Genomic DNA, 22,668 nt, shown 5'->3' with positions numbered 1-22,668 from the left:
CCCCTCCCTCTGGAACTCACTGACCAGAATAGTATTTTTATGCAAAATACATTAAAAAGTCACTTTTTTCTATCTGGTGGAAATTCATAACATATTTATACATATTGATGTACATGTCAGTGCTCGTAGTAAAATATAACATTCCTGTACAATACATATTTTTGTATATATGTCTTATGTTTGTAAAACATTTTTAATACTGTGTATTTCTATATGTACAGTATATGTATATTTCCTATGTTTTTTCAAATATATTATCTAAATTATTGCTACATTATGAAGATATTACTTATATGTTCTTTCGATTTTGAATATATTCCTATTTATATTATTTGCCGTGTCTGATGCTTCATGTGTATATTTCTAGTAACTCTGTTCATATTGTATACATTTCTACGTTTTAAATATATTCTTATATTCTCAATGATGTATATTCAAATATATTTAATATAATGTAAAAAATATTTAAATTCTATATAATTAAAACCCATTATCTAATACATTTTGCCTTGTCCGATGTAAATGTTTCATGTATTGTGTGTCTATTTCATTTACATTTAGATTTTGAATATATTTTTGTAAATCTTTTTGGGGTTTTGAATATGCAGTTCCAACAAAAAATTGAACATCATAACTATTATTAATTATTCTATTAGGTAAACCCACTAAAACTGACAACTGAGTGTATTTCTCTCTATATTTGCTGCATTTTGAGTATATTTGTATCCATATTTTGTACATTTTGACTTGGCCGGTGGACAGCGCGCTGGTCAGCCACTCCAGATCTCGTAGTTTGAACGGCAGTAGAACAAGGCTGACGCCATGATCTACGTCCACTGCGCTCTCCGGGTACAGGAAGTGATGCGTCGTCCGATTCCCAACGTCTTTCTCAAATCCTTGAGTCACTGCCTTGTTCATCCTGTGGAGGAGAAAGGTGAGGAAGATGAGTAGAAGGAAGATGAGGAGAAAGGTAAGACGTGTGTGTGTGTGTGGGTGGATACACGTACCGGATTATGGAGTTGTGGGAGTCGATCAGGTTGCCATTTCCTGACCGTCGCAGGTTGCCGGAGTTGCCGACCACCGCGCAACTACGGCAACGAGAGGGGAGCGGCCTGAAATCCACAGTGGGCGAGGAAATGACCTTGAACATCTCTGACATCACTTCCTCTAGTGACTGGTCGTTACCAGACCGCTGAAGACTCTGGAGAAGTGGAGCACATTGCATTATTAAGTCGAATTCCATTAAAATACACTTTCCAATAGCTCAATTGTTTTCCATTCTTATTTAATGCTGTAAAGCAGAGGTTCGCAAACCTTTTCTGCAGGGCCTCCCTTTTGTAGATAAAAAATAATTTTCAAGCCCCACCACCTAGGCCAGTGCAGAACCATGCACCATTAATATTTAGCCTCGCTGCGCCCGCCCCCCCTTTTACAGTATAACTACAGCATACAGCTCTGGTTGTTCTTTTTTAGCTCACACAGAGTAAATACAGTGTACTGAGGATCAGACTGATGATGTTAGCAGCACATCCACCCCTGCCCTCAGCCCCCGCCCATGCCCCCTGCCCCCATTTAATCTACTAATGGTTTCTGCGGCAGGACGTAATTTATAAATGCAGGAAAAAACTCAGACGTTTGTCTCCTGACCCAGACTGCTGACAGCTTCTACAAACACAAATTTAAGATTTTTAAGATATTTTCTGAAAATACAGATTTTCATTAATGGTCCTGACTAATTACTTAAAGACATTTTACACATCTTCTTTGGTTCTTTGGTGGTTCCAATAAAAAAAACATTTGTTCTGTGGTTCAGCTGATTTTACAATTCTCAGTGTTGACACATCAATTCAGTGCTGTCAAGACACTTCCAGTGTGCAGCCTGCATCACTGTATAGGGGCTCAGACTTTGTTATTGCTCTTACATCAGAACACCACATTATTAAAGAAAGCAAAAAAGACAAATGAAAATCTTATTTGTTTACAATCCTTTTTTAAAACTTCTTTTGGTGATTTGCCTAACTGTTAATTTAAAGCATCAATATCAAGTATTCATATTATGGTTATCTGGAGTATAATAATTGCTTGTGGACATAAGATGTCATAAAAATGTCAGAGTATAGTATGCCATAAAAATGTCTTAAAAGTCATAGTATAATATGTCATAAAAATGTTAGGAAACTAGAATCCCCCAGGCATTCCAGAGATATCATGTTCACGAGAATGGAGCGGACCTATGTACGTACATTGGTCATTATAAAGTGTCATACTATAGTTTGCCATTAGAGTCATCGATAATGCCATTTAAAAGTCATAGAATAGTATGTCATCACAAAACTTTCTGGCTTTTTTGCATTTTTTTCGACAAACTATAATATTACTTTTTTTCATGACTTTTTTTGACAAACTATAATATTACTTTTTTTCATGACTTTTTCCAACAAACTATATTATTTTTTTTTTTCATGACTTTTTTCGACAAACTATATTATGACTTTTTCCGACAAACTATATTATGACTTTTTCTATGACTTTTTTCAAAATACTATTCTACGACTTTTTTTTCATGACTTTTTTCAATATACTATAATATTACTTTTTTCATGACTTTTTTCGACAAACTATATTATGACTTTTTCCGACAAACTATATTTTGACTTTTTTTCATGACTTTTTTCGACAAACTATGCTATGACTTTCGAAAAAAATTAAAAAAAGTCATAGCATAGTATATTGAAAACAAATTCATAATGTAGTATGTCGAAAAAATATTAATAGGTCTTATTATAGTATGTCGAAAAAAGTTATAGTATAGTATGTTTAAAGAAATGCAAAAAAATCATATGTCATATGTCAAAAAAAGTCACAGTATGTTGAAAAAAGTCATACTATAGTTTGCCATTCAAAATTTGATACGAAAGTCATGCTATACTATGCCATAAAAATATTAAAAAAATTAATAGTTTAGAATGTCATAAAAAGTCACAATATAGTATGCCATAAAAATATCATAAAAAGTAATAGTATAGTATGCAAAAAAAATCAACATTATTAGAAATTGCTCTATTCCTGCTTTATCCTTACCATCCACCATCTGAGCGCCTCAGGGTCAAAGTTGTTGTTGGTGTCTCGGAGAACGGGCTGCTGTTTGGGGTCATAGCGTCGGCTGAACCAGTCTGACCCCCCCAGGTCTGAAATACAGGACTTGGTACAACCACATGACCTGAAAGAGGACGACACAGAGGAGTCACACATGGACATAACAGGGAATCATGGGATAGAGAGTACATGACCTCCTGCATGTTACCTCAGGTCATGCTGGGAGTTCTCTTCAGGCTTCTCCATGGCTTTTGGTTGGGTGGCGCGGGGAGGAAGGGGGGTCTTAAGAGGGTGAGGGGTCAGATCAGCAGGAAGCGCCGTGGGTTCAACCACTGCAAACACGAAGAAGATGGCATCATCCTACAGCTCCATCAGGCCATTTTTGGCAATTTTCTGTATTGATGGAGGAACACTTAAAAACGTTCTGCTAAGTTTTCACACTTTTGGTTTGTAAGACCTTTTTACCCCAGTGATGATGATATCAGCTCACCTGTCTCCCTGCCGGTGGGCGTGGCCCGGCTGATGGGCAGGGCTAATGACAGCGGCAGGAAGTGTCCCCTCTGGATACTCTGACTGGCGAGCATGAGGAAGAGGATGGCAGCGGTCACCATGGCAACGCACAGCTTCCTCCTCAACAACATGGCTGGACGGACGATGAGTGAGCAGCAGCGGGAGGAAAGGCGTGTTGAGCTGTCAACGTTCAGCCTGCTATGTCAGCATATTTGGACTGCGTCATCTGTTGTCATCTGAACATTTTCGTCCGTTCTGTCATCTCTTCACTCAGCTTCATCTCCATGAACCCTGAACTTTCTGTCCGGTGCACCTCGCTACTTTCTGATTGGTAGACAGGATCTATGGTCACACCTGGGTAAGGTAGAAAGACACAGCGATATCAGCATCATCAAAAATAACCAGATCAAGTATTATTTACATTATAATACATAACAGAATTATGTTAGTGTAAAAACCTTAAACTTTCTCCCTGTAGCTGCACACATTTGGCACTAGTTTAACTGCAAACTCTTGGACACAATAATGAAAACGGTGGAACCAGACTTGAGGATTGGCTTCCTGCTCAGTGTTGCTGTTGGACTGCTCTGCTAATAGCTCATCCATTACAGATATGATGTTCTGAAGCAGCCTTCATGACGTTAGCTGGATAACGGAGACCTGGTGACTCAGTAATTCTGAGTTTAGAGACACTATCCGTTAAACAACTATGTGTTAACAATACATGAGAAAATGTAGCTATAGCAAACCAAATAACCAATTATTAATAAGAAGATAACAAAATAATTATCTATCAAAAAATATGTATGTTTAACAATACACTAGTGATCCATAACAAACTAATCATCAGTGACAAACTTTTCTATAAGAAACGTATTATCAATAACAAAGTAATTATCCAAAACAAACTATTTCTAACAAAGTAATTATCCATAACAAACTATAACAAATTGTCCAAAAACAAACTATTTCTAACAAACTAATTGTCCAAAAAAGACTATAACAAACAAATGATTCATACAAACTATGACAAAGTGTCCATAACAAACTATTTCTAACAAATGATTCATACAAACTATGACAAAGTGTCCATAACAAACTATTTCTAACAAATGATTCATACAAACTATGACAAAGTGTCCATAACAAACTATTTATAACAAAGTATTTATCCATAACAAACTATTTAACAAATCTAATATCCATAACAAAGTTTATAAACAAATTATCCATGAACTATTTATGACAAACTAGATAATGAGCTTGTACAACATATCAAACGTGCAAAGCAACAACACAGATGAGATCATCAAAGCTTCTGTTCACTCACAGGAAACAACAACAACAACAGTGAGGTTCAACACAAAGAACATGAAATCTGTATTATAAGCAGACATATTGGTGTTGTTGATGAGGATGATGATTGAAGAGTCTTTTTATGACATTATGACATCATCTACAACAACAGCAAACACACTGCTTTCTACCTTGAATAACACAGGAAGAGGAAGGCAGAGAGAGGTCTGGCTTTTGATTTTTTGCTGATGAATGGAGTCACCCTCTTCCTCCCTCTTCCTCCTACACCCCACCTCCTCTCTCATGCAGGAATGTCTCCCTGCAGACGGAATCGCTCTCTGAATACCAATCAGATCTGGATTCAGTTCAGCTTCTCCTGTTTCAGCTCTCACTCTCCTCCTGTCTGCTTCAATGTCTCTCTCTCACCCTGTGTGTGTGTGTGTGTGTGTGTGTGTGTGTAGTCTGAATCAGCTGACCTGCATGTGTGTGTTTGTTTGTTTCTTCACTACTCGGTTGTGTGATATTTATTTCATGTTTACTGTAACTGCTTCAACACACAAACACACAAACACACACACACAGTGCTAATAGCATTACTTTTCCTTCCACTAGCAGCTCTAAAGCTCCTTTCAAACCTGCACCGCGTTACATAAAGGTGATGTCAATGCCAATACATTTTCAGCCGGATCAGGTTGACTGCAATGAATGTATCATTTTAAAGGAACAGTGTGTTACATTTCAGGGGATCTATTAGCAGAAATGGAATATAATATTCAGGACTATGTTTTCTTTAGTGTATAATCACCTGAAACTAAGAATCGTTGTATTTTCGTTAGCTTAGAATGAGCCCTTCATATCTACATATGGAGCGGGTCCTCTTCACGGCGTCCCCCATGTTGCACCGCCGTGTTTCTACAGTAGCCCAGAACAGACAAACCAAACACTGGATCTAGAGAGAGACTTTTACATTTTTATGTTACTTGAAGGTCACCGTAATACTCTGACACGCTTGTGAAACTGTTGTAACATGAGCCGCTAAGTGTAAAACCGTGGTACCGCCAGCCGCCGTCTGATTTGCATTGCTCCTAAAGTAGTGTTATTATGGTATGGATCACCTCTGAGCGAGGGGAACGGAGCAACCACGGTTTTGCACTTGCTGGCTCACATTGCTGCAGTCTTAAAGGGAGGAGTGAGCGGAGAGGTACTCAATTGGTTGCAATCTGCAACCACATCGCTAGACGCCACCAAATCCTACACACTGACCCTTTAATTATCTCACATGCTCAAGCTAAATGAAATCTGTTTAATAAACCACACAGCGAACTGAGGAGAGTTACATTTCAGGAGTTGATGGTGTTTCTGGTGTTGATACAAATCTCACTCTGTGTAGTTTTAATTTTACATTTTGGGAAAAACACTTAATCACTCTCTTGCCAAGAGCTCCCTGACATGATGAACACCACTCTCATACATTTCAGTTTAATAAGAACACCTCTAAACGTTCACTAATTAGCATGTTGTATCTTGTTTGTCTGTCTTGAAAAGTTAACGGATCACTCAAGTTATTACAAGTCTTGTGTCCTGAGTGGACATGAATGCATCCATAATGTAACACCACTAGTGTGGCTTCTGAATATGAATGCTGAATGAATGTTTTGATGTAGATATTCATTTCCACCTTGCTTGGTTTCCCACTTTGATTTAACACTATTACCTATTGTATCTCACATAGGGTTGGCCCAACAGTAATGGCACGTTTCCACCAAGCAGTCCAGTTCAAGTCAGTTCGTTACACATTATAACTGTTATATTTGCATTTCCATTTGCAAAAGTTATGGATGGTACCAATAGAACCACTCCACTCTTGGTACCAACTCGCTCGAGGAAGCGAGCTGAGCCGATACTAGAAAGTGGAGTTAAAACCCTGCAGACCACTGATTGGTCAGAGAGAATCGTGCAACTAGTGCGACACGGGACATCCTGCACAAACCTGCCATTTTTAAATAGCCAACTTGCCGTCAATAGCGACCACAATTGAATTCACTCAAACCAGATGTTAAAAAATAGCAGCTTGTAAAACTATATCGTACACTACGTCATACAATCGACGTTTCTCTGTTTGGTTGCCACTGAAATGATTCAGCGAGTGTCCCGTTGAAGATGATGTCACGGCAAATGAATGTGCCGCCGCTACGGTGATCAGCTGAGAATCCCATCTACAGTGAGGAGGTACTATCCGCAGTGGAAACACGGCTAGAGAAAAGGATCCCATACTAAAGGTGAGTCGAGTCGAGCAGAGCGGTACCATGCAGTGGAAACATGGCTTCTGTCTTTCTTTGTCTTACTGCTCAGACCCTATATCTAACAATTTAATTACATGCAGCTCTTTAAATTATCGGATTTCAAGTAAAGATAGATATTTTGAACTCAGTTAGCATTCAAAACAAGATTCTCATAACTCTCCATTGGCTAAATAGAAGTAACAGTACTATTATTTGTGCTTATTATGAGGGTTTCTCATGGTTTGCAAGTGCAGGAAACACTTTGAATGAGCTGATTTTAGTTGTTAAGGAGATTCTCCTCATGTCAGACCAGTCTGGAAATAGAGTTTTTCCCCTTCGACTGGGACAAAAGAGGTAAAAAAAGAAGAAAAAATCAAACACAATGACACAAAATATTCCAGCTGACAATTTTCACCGAATGTTGAGGCTCATTCTGTAACGTATTTAACATACACAACAAACGTCTCTGTCTGAATGGCAAAAATACTTTGTAACAGAGAGATAAAGACAAAAATGTGGTGTATTTCCTGTCTGGAAAACAAGTTCAATCTTACTGTGACTACTCACTGAATCACTGAATACATCAAACCACTGAAACTGTGATTTTGCAAAACAAGGCCAGAGGAGACGAGTCAGGACAGATACTGGCACATCATCAAACAGACACATATTTGTTCATGTTACTTGTATCCTCCCCAGGCGGGAAAGTTCAACGCTCTCAGGAGCAAAGCTGGGAAAAGTTTGTGACAGCTAAGCTCCTGGATTAGTATCTGTATTAGCATTTTAGTACTGAGCTATAGACTGTGTGCCATGTTGACTGTGCAAACGTGTCCTTGTACAAAGGACTTTAACACAGAAGTAGTTCAGAACAAAGCGATCGGCTGGATGTTTGGTCTGGATCCAAAAGTCCACACTGAAAACAGGGACACATGGATCAATATCTCTGTTAAAAATTAATCATTGGAATGAAGTCCAAAACTAAACACATTGTTAAACAGGCCGTGAAGAGTGAGAAGTTATTTAAAAGGCGTACAGTTTCCGTTTCTCTTGCTCACTTTTCAGACATCAGAATACACAACATTGCCGGCTCCATCAAGCTGTTTAAGAGACAGGAGTGACTTTTAAATGTTAAATGTCTTCATTTTTATTCAGACATGATTAAAACATGAGCCGAGAAGCCCCGAATTGACTCCCATTTTAGTCAAATCACTGTGATGGAAGCGGAGGGCCGAGCGATGTAGAGCAGATAAAGAATCATTCAGTAAGGCTGTTGAATATTTATGTAAGGGATAACGTACAGCGAGCCGGTCATTGTTGTGAAAGAATCCCCGACAGGGCGATGCTGCACTGCTGTCTCCAATCGCCCTGAAGGGGATTCTTTCACAACAAAGACATGCTAGCTGTACATTATCCCGCTTATTACACAGCTACTTACTTAAGAAATCAATATTTTGACACAAAAAATGTCCGCTAGATTCCAACATTGAAGCTGCGCCCATAGTAACAGTCTGTTATACACAGCAACGGTCTGTTATAGAGAAATTACAGACCGCCGAACACATTGATTGACCAATCAGAATTGAGTATTTCAACACAGCCGTGTAATAAAAAATGCAATATATCTGTAAAAAAGAAAGAGAATGAAGCGCACGACAAAGTACTGAAATCCGATTTGCTCACATACTGCAGCCTGCATCTACAGAGTTTTGCTGAAGGAATCAGGAATTGAAGGAAAGTTGAAAATACGGAGGAGGGGGACAGCTGGTATGTTTAATACTGTGGTTATTCAAGGGTTCAGTGTTTCCTGGCGTTTTATTTTCTTTGAGGATAAGAGAAGATACCGTCACCGTATACCCAGTGGAAAGTCAGGAAGGTATGAAGGTATGAAAAAACAGATACTGCCGAAGCCTGCTGCTTTCTTCTCCATAGCAACGAGGAGCAGCTGAGGCTCATTGGAATTTAGAGCCGCCCACCAAACTGACAAGAAAAAAAACAGATTTCTCTGAAACTAAGTAGAAATCATTAAATGAATAAACTGAAAGTCAGAACATAAACTTGTAGTATCATTAAACCATCCACGAGACTCCTGAGTTTATATATATATAATTAAAAGAAAACTTTGAAATGAGGATTTACAGTGGGGAGAAACAATACACGCGCATGGTTACCCGTTCAGACAACCCCACAACAGCGACTACGTTTACATGCAGAATGTATTCAAATATTTGCCCTTATTCCAATAAAGACAATATTTCTACTACTAATATTTCCATGCAGTCATTCATAACGATCAAAATATGGACAATTGTAATATAAAAATAGGATTTTTTTTCAAAGTTTTCCTTTCTCTTCAACCACCTTCTTGAAAAGGTCAGTGTTTACCTAGTCTTTCAGAATGTTTAAAAGTCGGTGTGTTTCTCCTTACGACCAGAAATGTGGGCTTTTCTTTCTGTCATGCATCTCTACCCCAGCCTCGCAAACTGTTAGCTAGTTGGTTTGAGCCGGCCGTAAACAGGCAGAAGGCCGCGTGTCTCAAACTGCGGTGAAAACCCCAATTGAGACGCATATTCTGAATGCGCTACGTACATGTCCAAAGAATGCTCCTAAAACGCGAATAATATCGACACATGTCTTAATTGGAAAATACTCACTTCAATTTCTTCTGAGCGATTAATTCGCACGTCAAAACATTTTTTCAAACTGTTGTTTTTGTCACGAGTACTTTGACACAGAACTCAAGTATTACACAGCGAAAAAGCGAGATCATTTTTTTCCGTAAAGAGGTTGATTTTTCTGAGCTTTCGTACCACGAATAAAGGCATCAACAAATCATGCTGTGCGGAGCGTACATATTCAAGACGTATTGTAGGCTACAACAACACGGAGGATCCTTAGTCCGAACCAAGATGGCAAACTTTATTACTCCTTTCAACCTTGACACAGACAGCACATACCAGATGCACTCTTACCTTTCACAATAAAAGCCCTAGACATTTACACTGCGTACTGTAACTGTTTACCAGAGGCAAACTCACTCAGACCATTTAGCTAAAAGGAAACTCAATAAAGTAGCTTACAGTAGTTTAGACTATACAACAGTTTAGCTGAGACACTCTGCCAGTCGCTGCTCTGGGTCAATAGGATCTCAGCAGCTGGTCCTCTACCTACGCAAATCTATTCAACCCTTTTATTGAAAGAGTGTTAAAACTATCCCAAATATGCATCGCTGCCGGTATGAATACTTTTGATGCAAAATATTGGAAGGCGAGTATTTTGCATTTACAGTACATGTCGTTTATTTGTCACACCTTTGGATTAACGTAACGGAATATGTTGTTTACATGACCCATATCAAATTGGGACTAATGTCATATTCGGACTAATAGAGGAGTATTAGTGTGCATGTAAGCATAGTCAGAGTTTAGAGGACAGAGCGGGGTTAATGGCTATCAGCTGAGTCACAGTGTCTGCATGTTATTTTAGGGTTTGGAGGGTGGGGGTTGGAGGGGTGATTAATGCTTACATGGTTTCCCGTACAGAGAAAACCATGTGAAAGCACTCCTTCCTGTTTCTCTCTCTCACTCTCTGTAACCTCTGACCTCTGTGTTGACACCAGAATGGAAACCAGCTGCTCTGCTGATGGGAGTGCAGCAACGAGCTGGAAAATAAAGACACCACCGAAGAAGAATGGTGTCTGTTCTCACACTATCTGCCACAGTGATTAATATTAAGAATAATTTGATCTACTTTGTTCTGTTCACATAGTTTGGAGAGGGGATGATTAGACTCTGCTGTCTGTTTAACTGTTGTTTTTAAAGATTTGTTTTGCCTTTATTTGATAGTGGACAGTAGAGAGATGAAATGAGAAGGGATAACATGAAACAAAGATCCTTGTTGTAGGTGAAGCTCTTTGCTGTGATTTTCCATGAGAACATGTCTTCTACAATTTAAAACTCTCTCATTTATTGTATTTTAATTCTAAAGTGGATTATTAAAACAGATTTAAAGGGTCAGTTTGATCAAATTACATAAAAACATATTCTCTCTCTTTCACTATAACGGTATCTGACCAGTCATAGTTTTGATTTTATTTGTCAGGTTTGAAGATATTTGTTTCAGATTTTTCTGTATGTTTGGTATTTCTACCCAAATACAATAGAGGAGACATTTTTGCATTGTTTTGTTTAGTTTATGTTGGCTTATGCAATTACTTTCTGTCCTGTAACATCGGGGTACTAACTTGGGATGTTACAGAGAATAACAGAGATGTTATTTTATGTTTCCTGCCCAGTGACTACAGATGTAAATTAGCTTATAGTTAACTCTGGTACAGCTAGGAAGCTAAGCACTGTCAAATAAATAAATCCCAGCACCTTTTTGATACCAACCAGAGTGAGTATCAATAATTGTCAAGTACTGAAAGTTGACGTCATATTTCTGGTCAGATTCATAATCTTTTGTAGGGATGCACCGATACCGATACCAGTATCAGGTCCGATACTGTGCTCATATAAACGGCTCCGATACAATGGCACCGATACCACTTTACGGCAGCGTGACGTTAACCTCTCGTCACCATCTTTCTGGTCCTATCGCACGCGCTCACGCTCCACCTCCCAAACTGTGCGGGCGAGACGGGCCAGTGGTGCGCCCGACCCCGCGGGACCGGGATCCCACCTCAGGCGGCGTGCGCCGGCCCTCACTTTCATGCGTCACAGGGTTATGCTTGCACCTTCTGACTCGTGCATGTGTTAGACTCCTTGGTCCGTGTTTCAAGACGGGTTGGGTGGGTTGCCGACATCGCCAAAAAACATCTGGCACCTTTTACGTGGGCCGAGCCCCGCCCTTGGAGCACCGTGCGGTTGGGGCGCACTAAGGACAGTCCGCCCCAGTGACACTTTGGCCACGGGACCCGGGAAGCACCTTCGCCCTGAGCCTTTCCAAGCCGACCTAGAGCCGGTCGCGGTGCATCGCCTCGTATGTGGGACTCCCCAGCCTGCCGTGTGTCGCTCACACCCTCCAACTGGCTGTTAACGAGGGTCTTTTGGCACAGAGAAGTACTCGTATTGGTACTCGGTCACGGCGAGTACCCAAATGTAAGTACTTGTACTCGTTCTGAAAAAGGTATCGATGCATCCCTAATCTTTTGGATTTATTCTTTGATCAGAACTTGAACTAATAATTAGAACATTTTTAAAGGATATCCAGCCCTACTGAGCAAGTGTTAACATTTCATTTCTAATCCAATGTGTTGGAACAATACAAAACAAACAAACACAGCACTGTCCTGATGCTGCTTGACTGCAAACATTCATACATTAACACTCTAATCTACAGTATCTGTTAGTGTGATCTACTGAACACGTCCTTCACACTGAGCCACGAAGGACATTATCACAAAAAAGTTTCCAGGTCCTGAAGAAATAAACTAGAATTACCACCTTGTGGTTTATGTCTCTGCCAACCAGTCAAGTTGCAGTTTACATCCATGTCTGTTCAAAATGTCATCACTACATCATTAAATCATGTTAGACATTTGTGTGAAATTGTCATAATCAGTATATGAATTCTTGAGTTAGGGCCAAAAAATGTGTTTCTGAGGTCACAGTGACCTTGCCCTTAGGGCTGCGGTCAAAGTCTTCATCTTTTAGGAACATCCCTAACTGAGTGAAATGATCCAGAAGTATCTAAGTTGCAGCCATGATAAGAGCAGTTTCTCTAATTCTCTAAATGCTAAGGAAAGGTGCTTCAATGCTTCCTTTCTTATCTCCTTTATCATAGGGTACAATGGACCGTCCTTTACCAGAGGTGAGGACATAATTCCATCCCACAATTCCTTGCGGCAGCAACATTTAAAGCGACGCACCATTCGGTGGTTCATGAAAGCAAACAGTATGCCTATCTTGCATAGATTTACAATTATCTTCATGTCATATACTAATTGGGATTCATGTTGATAAATATGAGTGGACAGTGACAACCATTTTGTTTCACTTTATTTGTATTTATATAGTTAGAACATGTAACAAAACACAAGAATAACAAATTAAAAGCAAAACAAGAATAACAAATAAAAAGAACAGTAAACATTTAGCAAACTGCCAATTAACAAATTCTCATAAACATAAATAGTCAACAACACAAATAAATATTACATGTCTGAAAAAGAGTAGGAAGAAGTATAGCCTACATTTAGATGGTCCTACCCATTCTCCACAACTCAAACATTTAACTCAATATCAAAGGGATTCCCACTCTAATGAACAATTATACAACAAACATGACAAATATCAGCATTTAAAAGAAAAAGAAGATTCCTTTTCATTTTCCGTGGCAAGAGCACCGCCATGTTGCAGTACTCTAGCCCTCCACACCGCTTGGCGCTGCCGCTGACCTTCATGTCCTTCATGGGGGGAACATGAATGTCTGCACAAAATTTCATGATAATCGATGCAATAGTTGTTGAGATATTTTAGTCTGGACCAAAGTGGTGGACCAACCGACTGACCGACCAACCGACCAACATTGCCATTCCTAGAGCCATATCGCTAATCAAGTCAAGTCAATTTTATTTATATAGCCCAATATCACAAATCACAAATTTGCCTCAAGGGGCTTTACAATCTGTACAGCATCTGACACCCTCCGTCCTAAAGGCCCCGACACACCAAGCCGACGGTCGGCCTAGTTTTTTTGGGGTGTCCCGCATCGTCAGCTCTAGTCTGCCCCTGTCGGAGTTTTTTTGGCCAGTTCAGCATATTGAATCGGCAGCAGCGCCCATCGGTGAGAGAAATCTCTCTGATTGGCTGTTCAGCTTAAACAAATCAGTGCACAAGAAGAGAAACGGAGGTGAGGAAAGCAAGCCAACGAGTAAAGTCAAGAGGAAAAACACAGAAGGCTCTTTTCATTTTTCATCTTCATCTCATCTGATCATTCCAACACACGGTTATTTTCATAACAACATGGCCATCTGGAATGAAGCTAAGTGATGAATGAGAGTGGGGTGAAAATGGTCGACAAACGCCACTTTGTTTCATGTATGTCTCATAACAACAGCTTGTTTATCTGCAGTCCTCAGTCTTCTGGTTTCCCCTTTTTGAATGACAAATACAGACTACCGCGACCTGCTGATAGGGAGAATTATCTCATCACACGCAGGTGCAGAACGTACGTGGTAGTCGGCCGTCGGCTGTAGTCATTGCGGTGTGTTCGATTGCAACAAAGGCGATGTGAGGCAACACAACAGGTGGCCTTCGTCACCGCTAGTTCTTTGATGTTGGGTTGGTGTGTCTGGGCCCGTAGACCATCGATTCAGATAAGGGAAATCTCCACCCAAAAAACTTAAAAACAAAATGGAACAAACACTAGCATGGCTAAAAATCCATTATTGCCATTATTTAATAGACAATATTTGGACGAACTGTATTTTGATGCTTTGGCAACATTGTTCTTGAAACGTTCATGCCAATAAAGCTCATTTGAATTGAAATGAATATCAAAAGAGAGAGGCACACCTTGGTATAAAGGATATGACCTTATCTCTGATGGTTGACAAATATATCTTGTGGTGCATATCATCATATTGCTAAACCCTGTACAACAAACCTTCAAATTTGAAGCAAGAAAAACAACAACACCACCACAAAACCAAAAACCACATCCTTCTGCTTCTATTCAGGTAGACTTCAGGCTCAATACTCAGCTCTGCATGACTGCTTTAGTTTCCATGAAGACGGCAGGAACAGGACATTATTATTTCTGTCAAGTGTCACTGACCAGAAGCCGAGTGGAAAATGTGTCGAGCTGAAGCTTCACGTCGAGCTCCGAAATGTTTAAAAAGGACCAGAGGAAAAAGTTACACACACACACACACACACACACACACACACACACACACACACACACACACACACACACACACACACACACACACACACACACACACACACACACACACACACACACACACACACACACACACACACACACACACACACACACACACACACACACACACACACACACACACTTAGAAACAGTCACTTCCTCTTATAGAACTGACTCAGTCGCACAGTCCTCGTAGTCCAGCTGTCCACTCTGTAAAGACGACACCCATTTCCTGTCTGAAGGATCCGTCCTCTGCTGCTCTTCTGACGTTTCTCCAATTAAAAGTTTTTTGAGGACTTTTTTTATTCCTATGAATTGAGGCTCCAAGTATAAAAAAGTGTCATATGATCTCTCAGAAATCTGTGATTGTGAGCTGTAGAAATAAAACTGACTCGAGTCTGTAACAATCTGTCTCTGTAGTTCAGATTTAGAATCAGGCCTCTATAATTACGTCTCTGTCCAAATACAGAGAAGGAGCTTTGACTCACAGCCCACACAGCCCCGTGTCTCTATCTATAATTATGTCATGTATCTAGTTTCAGTTGTCACATCAACTTAAGTATCATAAACACAGAGTCACGCATCACATCAAGCACTACAGGACTACTATTAACACACACAGAGACACAACATATATACAGTCTAAATTCATCACTGTGGACCAGAAACACGTTTAACATGTCTACATGAATACCCTTTATGGCAACATCAGAGACAGAAATTACCATACAATACATATTGAAGTCACTACGTTCGTTCTAGAGGACCAAAGAGCATCATGTCTGTTAGAAATACTACAAGAAAACTACAGAAGAAGAAAATAGGGTCAATAAGGGTTAACAGACCAAACAGAGATAAATAAGAATACTACAAAAATACTACAGGAGTACTATGGAAGATTACAGTGAAGTATAATAAGGTTAAATGTTACAGAGACCAACCATTACAGGAGTATTATGATATAGTCAAATATAATAAAGTCAAAATATACCAACTAAGTTGTCTACAGTAGTTACAGACTAGAGCTACAATGATTAATTGCTTAAGCACCTTGGATCAACAACAAATTGTCAACTTTTTTAAATAGCATAATCGATTAATCTTTTTTTTTGTAAAATTTCTGATTTCAGCTTCACCAGTGTGAGTCTGCTCATTTTGATATCATTGTTGAATGAATCTTTGGGTTTGTTGGCCAGACAAGACAAGACATTTGAAGACGTCACCTTGGACTGCGACGGACATTTCCCTATTTCTTATATTTTATAGACAAAGTAAATAGTCACAAAAAGAATCGTCAGATTAATCAATAATGAAGATAATAGTTAGTTGCGGCTCTACAACAGAGAGACAGTAGGAGGTTTACAGTAAGATAACTACACCCTCTAACAAATATTATACTAGTACTACGAGATAATAATACAGTGGAGTACAGTAAAGTCAGACCCAACTGAGAACCACTATAGAAATATTATAGGAGCTATGTGTGATTCTATATAAACTAGAGCTGTAACGATTAGTTGTCAATTATTAATCGGTTTGAGCCATTTTTTATGAAACAAAAAAGTCAAAAATCTCTGATCCAGTTTCTTTTAATTTTCTGGTTTCTTTACTCCTCTATGACAGTGAACTGAATATCTTTGAATTGTGAACAAAACAAGACATTTGAGGACGTCATCTTGGCCTTTGGGAAACACTCATCGACATTTTTCACAATTTTCTGACATTTAATAGACAACTAATTGATTAATCGAGAAAATAATCGACGGATTGATCGACAATGAAAATAATCATTAGCTGCAGGCTTATAAACCCTATAAGAATATTACAGGTAGCAGCAGACAACATGCATAAAAATACATATGTCATTTTACATTACGATATCAACATATATCATGAAATACTACATTTTCTGGAAGTCAATTGAGGAAGTGTTCATAGATAAAAGGAATGTCTGTTTTTGGTTAATCCCGCAAAACCAAATACCTGAGTGACAAATCAAAATACTTCACCACATTGATGCAAAAACAGAAAACATCCAATACTGCCAGCAATCAGTCCTAATCATTAATTCAAAACACTGCCAACAATAATACATCCAGAAATCCTGGAATAATGTACAGAATGACCTGAAAATGTCAGAGCTGATTACTACTGTACGGGGGAATTTAAGTCCTTTCTAAAGGATCGAGAAAGTGGCACTAACGGTCGATGTGATTGTTCTTGAATTTCTCACTGAATCATTTTGAGATTGACCTGTTTATGCAATATAGCGTTTTTTTTGTTGTGTTCAAACTGGATGTCATGCTCGTTCACTTGTGGTGTGTGATAGTTGTGTCTGCTTGTATTGTTTGTTTTTGTTGTTGTAACAATGTCTGTGCTGCCCTCGTGGCCAGGTCACTCTTGGAAAAGAGATTTTAATCTAAATTAGTTTTTTACCTGGTTAAATAAAGGATATACAGTATATATACACATATCTATATCGATATAGATATCGATATAGATGGACAGCTCTGTATAAAATATACAGAAAAATGTTGTTGAGGAATTTTGCAGTACAAATGGTGCGTATATTGTTACTGTTGTATTTAAATATTAATTAATTATTAATTAAAACAACTGACTGACCAACTAATATTGTAGAATTCAGACAAGTACCATCAGGTTGGCAAAGAGCAGCTGATCCGCACAGACAAACTGTAATATAACTACAGACTACCAGCTAACTATGGCTTCTTATTACGGCTTTGCTGAATACTCGATTCTGATTGGTCAATCACGACGTTCTGCGGTCTGTAATTTCTGTATAACAGATTGTTGCTATGGGCGTAGCTCTAATGTCAGGCTCCGGTGGACAGTTTTTGTCTCAAAATATATAACTCTTCATTAAATAGCCATTTAATACGCGGGATAATATACAGTTAGCAGGTCGTTGTTGTGAAAGAATCCCTTTCAGGGCGATGAGAGACGCCTCCCTGTCGGGGATTCTTTCACAACAATGACCGGCTCGCTGTACAACAGAGATTAAATTACAGCAAAGTACTATAAAACCAACGCAGACAACAACTGCTGTATTAAAGTTATACTGTATTGGAAAACTGTAGGAGATACTGCATCATGAAGAAGACCTACAGTAAAATAACTACAGGCTACCATCAAATTAATATTATAGGAATATTATATATAAGATACAACAAATAGAAATATTATACACAGTAGAGTGCAGTAAAAACAAAATAGACCCCACAGACAAACTGGAAATATTACTGGAGTACTACAGTATGTGATTATATTTAATAATATGTTCCTGTCATTCTCCAGCTGCACTCATAAAGGCAATAAAAGCCCTAAAAAAAAAATAATAATAATAAAAAAAGGAGATAAAATTATAGTATTTCAGTATTTTAGAATATTATAGAAATACTACATTATATTATAGAAAAACTATATTATAATACTATATTATAGAAATACTACAGGAGACAACAGGGAAGTATATTAAGTTCAAACTGAGTGCCCCAGACACATTGAGAAAAATCATCTGAATATTGTAGAAATACTGTAAATATGTATTACCTCTCTGCTCTGTTTGTTGTGCGGCTGTAATGCTAAATCGCACCCTCCTTGGGATCAATAAAGTTTGATTTTAACTGTGAATCAATACATTTTTTCATGTTTTTGTAGGAAAAGTGTAGGAGATTAAATTACAAAAAAGTAAAATCAAATCAAAACAGAGCAGCTAAAGAGCACAGCAAAGCTGTAAAATATACAATGAAGTACAAAAAGATAATACTAGATAACTAAGATCATAAGAATATTATAGGAATACTATAAGATGATGATGATAACATAGTAGAATACAGGAAAGTGAGTATGTGCAAAGTAGACCAAATGTGCTTCACGGACACATAATTTAAATATGATAGAAATACTACAGAAACAGCTGGCTGACCAACTAATATCATATGATAAGTTATTATCAGCAGAGAGCTCTGAGTACAACAGACAGAAGAATAAATAGTGAAGATACATTCTAGAAATGTGTGTAAGTATTTACAGCAACAGCTCGGTTTCTTGTGCTGCTGCAACACTAAATTACCTCCTGAGGATCAATAGTTTGATCTTATCTAAGTGTTTCTAAGGAAGAGTGTAGGAGATAAACTACTGATAGTGTGCAATAAAATCAGTACAACGCACAGTATCTCAGGAGACATGCATGTTATAATGAAGGAGTCCTTCAACAAGATAACTACAGGCTTCTGAAAGAGGAATATTATAGGGATTTTATGGGGGATAATAATACAGTCGAGTCTAAACAGACCACACAACACAGACTAAATGTGGTTCTATATACAAACACTGTACGAATATCAAATACTAAACTGAAGTACATTAAGGTCACACACACAACAGAGCACCTCTGACATATTAGAATGTTTTAGAAATACTATCTGAGATAACAATACAGTGAAGTACAGAATATATGGTTAAAATGGACAAATTAATTAAGATAGGATATGTAAAAATTCACAATAGTGGTAGACCCTAAGAAGGGAATGGATTCTTGTTTTTGAAAATGTTTTTATTTTATTTATTATTTATTTTCTATATATTTATTTTCTGTTTATGTGTATCTTCATTTTGTTAGAGGTGCCATTTAACTGTTTAATTGTCTGATTGATACTGTGAAGATGTGTATTGATTTTGGGCCTCTAAGAAAGGGAAAGGTTAAGAGAGAACGGGTGGGTGTGTGGGGGATGTTATGTTTGTTAAAGTAAATCCTGTATTGGATAAATTGCTTAACAATGCTGATGTTTGTATAACAAAAAAAACCAATAAAGACATTGTTAAAAAAAAAAAATTGACAAATTATGTTCCACACACACCTTACTTAAATATTAGATTACAAGATGAAACTGTAAGAGATGTTAATAATTAAGTATATCATCAAGATAACTACATTCTTTAGTTAAGAAACATCACATGAGTAACATAGAGTACAGTAAAGTCTGAAACTAAAATAGACTACTGTCAACAACAAACACACTGTAGAAATATAAAAGGAGTACTATCTGTGGTTCTAAAAACACTGTGATAATATTACAGAAATATAGTCTATATGAGATTATAGTGTGGTATATTAAGATCAAAACAGGCCAGCTATGATCCACAGACACGCTGTATTTGTTTCTATATGAATACTATAGCAGGGATAGCATTGCAATTGCAAGCTGTCGGAGCTACCATGGAACCCACACTGTCACTAACTGCACTCCCTGCATACATATTATCTAATTTATGGAAGAACAAAAAAGTAATTTCAATGAGAAGCAGACAGAAGGGTCGACAATATGCGTTTGAAGGATATATCAGGATGTCAAACTGATTCAGCAGCAAAAACAGGTTTAAAAGATAAAGATAGAAGCAGACAGATCACAGTGTAAAAGTGAACCACCATCACCTGGTGATCGAGACAGAAAACAACGAAATTAAGGAACAACGCTGTTCCTGTAAAGCCGGGTAGGTCTAACACACTCTGCTAATAAGTAAGGGGGTACCACAGGTGTATATTTGCTGCTCTTTATTATATATATATTGATACTTATATCAACCATATTGGCAGGAAAATACAATACTAATGTTTACGCTGATGACACAGTTCTTTACTAGCAGACAAGCTTTTTACAGGATGCTTTTGATACCATGCAAAGGACACTGACAAGTCTTATATTGGTCCTTATATTGCAAATGTCCCCACTGTGGGACTAATAAAGGAATATCTTATCTTATCTTATCTAAATGCCAGTAAAACTAAGTTTATGATTCTCTCCAATCACAACATTGACCCCACGGAAGCACATTTGTTTACTTTAATTAATGTTGCGATTGAACGTATCCAGGAATACAAGCATTTAGGTTATCTAGTTAGATTATGATTTGTCCTTCTGGACACATGTTACACATTTGGCCAACAAGCTTAAACCCAAAATTGGCTTTCTTTATAGGAATAAGTCCTGCCTCTCTATATACAGCAGAAACATGATGCCGCTTTCAATTTAACTTCTCAAATTACAACCCTACCAGGATTGTGTCACCTTAAAAACACCCAGATATACACTCACCGGCCACTTTATTAGGCACACCTGTTTAATTGCTTGTTAACACAAATATCTAATCAGCCAATCACATGGCAGCAACTCAATGCATTTAGGCATCTAGAGGTGGTGAAGACGACTTGCTGAAGTTCAAACCGAGCATCGGAATGGGGAAGAAAGGGGATTTAAGTGACTTTGAACGTGGCATGGTTGTTGGTGCCAGACAGGCTGGGCTGAGTATTTAAAAAACTGCTGATCTACTGGGTCTTTCACGCACAACCATCTCTAGGGTTTACAGAGAATGGTCCGAAAAAGAGAAAATATCTAGTGAGCGGTGGTTGTGTGGACGAAAATGCCTTGTTGATGTCAGAGGTCAGAGGAGAATGGGCAGAGTGGTTCGAGATGATAGAAAGGCAACAGTAACTCAAATAACCACTCGTTACAACCAAGGTATGCAGAATAACATCTCTGAACGCACAACACGTCGAACCTTGAAGCAGATGAGCTACAGCAGCAGAAGACCACCCGGTACTAGCACTGGCCACTTTATTAGGTACACCTTGTACCTAATAAAGTGGCCGGTGAGTGTATATATCTAGGTGTTTTTAAGGTGCTGTAAATCTACAGAAATTTCCGTTTTAGGGTTGAAGAAAATGTCCGTAAATTTTCTGCCAGGACATTATCCGTTTTTCTACGGATTTTTTTCTTAGAGTATAGGACTGTATGGGGTAAAACTGCTTTCAGTAGCTTAGATGGAATGAATTTAGACCTGTGGATTAGTTGAATTTAGGTCTTAGTCGACTAAGATTTCTTCAGTTGATTAGTCATGCTGAATGACTTATTTCCAAGACATTTATGAGCACTTCTCTGGTAAACACAAGATTTAAAGTGGTGCTTTTGTGTGATCCTTTGTAGAGAAACTCAGTTTTACAGATCAGTCGATTAAATCAACTAATTGAATAGTCGACTAAATCTTTGGTTGAGGTCAGCCCTATATATAATAAACTCCATATATCTAGAGAAGAGCCATTTTCTCTGGTGTCTTAAACATTTTTTTTAAAGAGCTAGTGGATGAAATATTGGAGAAGAAAAACATTTGCAATGTTTGTATGTGTTCCTATGTAAGTGTTGTTTAAATCTTAACTTTGTAATGCTGCAGATCTCAGTCTCAGTGAATAGTAACCCCTACTAAAATAAAGGAAAAATAACATTTTGTAAATAAATAAATAAATGATAAATAAAATAAAATATTTTGTGAATACTATGGAACCAATTGACTGACCGACTAATGATTTTAAGAGTCAAATATAAATTAAAATAGACTCATATGTAAGTGTTGTTTAAATGTTAACTTTGTAATGCTTTGGCCTCAGTGAACACCCCTGATAAAATAAAGGAAAAATGTATTTAAATATTATGAATACTATGGAAACAATTGACTTATTACTGTAAGAGTCACATATGATGAGGTTAAACTAGGCTGCGTAGGCAACAAGCAGCAGCAT

At 38.1% G+C, this 22,668-nt stretch overlaps 1 protein-coding gene across 4 annotated transcripts in view; it reads right to left on the bottom strand.

Moving 5' to 3' along the window:
- Positions 1 to 22,668, bottom strand: part of st3gal8 (ST3 beta-galactoside alpha-2,3-sialyltransferase 8) — a 29,031-nt gene that overhangs the window by 5,635 nt on the left and 728 nt on the right. For 2 of the 4 annotated variants that reach the window (XM_037766085.1, XM_037766101.1), the window contains exons 2-6: positions 3,587 to 3,960; positions 3,305 to 3,428; positions 3,082 to 3,220; positions 1,008 to 1,201; positions 740 to 919 (exon numbers count right to left, since the gene is read on the bottom strand). In XM_037766085.1, the coding sequence (XP_037622013.1) occupies positions 740 to 919; positions 1,008 to 1,201; positions 3,082 to 3,220; positions 3,305 to 3,428; positions 3,587 to 3,737 (788 nt within the window). In that variant the 5' untranslated portion in view covers positions 3,738 to 3,960. Of the gene's footprint in view, positions 1 to 739; positions 920 to 1,007; positions 1,202 to 3,081; positions 3,221 to 3,304; positions 3,429 to 3,586; positions 3,961 to 4,064; positions 4,085 to 14,960; positions 15,052 to 22,668 lie in introns of those variants that run through there. The other 2 variants (XM_037766093.1, XM_037766111.1) reach the window with 2 other exon arrangements.

The sequence above is a fragment of the Sebastes umbrosus genome, chromosome 1 (assembly GCF_015220745.1).
Source record: "Sebastes umbrosus isolate fSebUmb1 chromosome 1, fSebUmb1.pri, whole genome shotgun sequence".
NCBI lineage: Eukaryota > Metazoa > Chordata > Actinopteri > Perciformes > Sebastidae > Sebastes > Sebastes umbrosus.
This window is presented reverse-complemented; position numbering and strand designations above follow the sequence as displayed.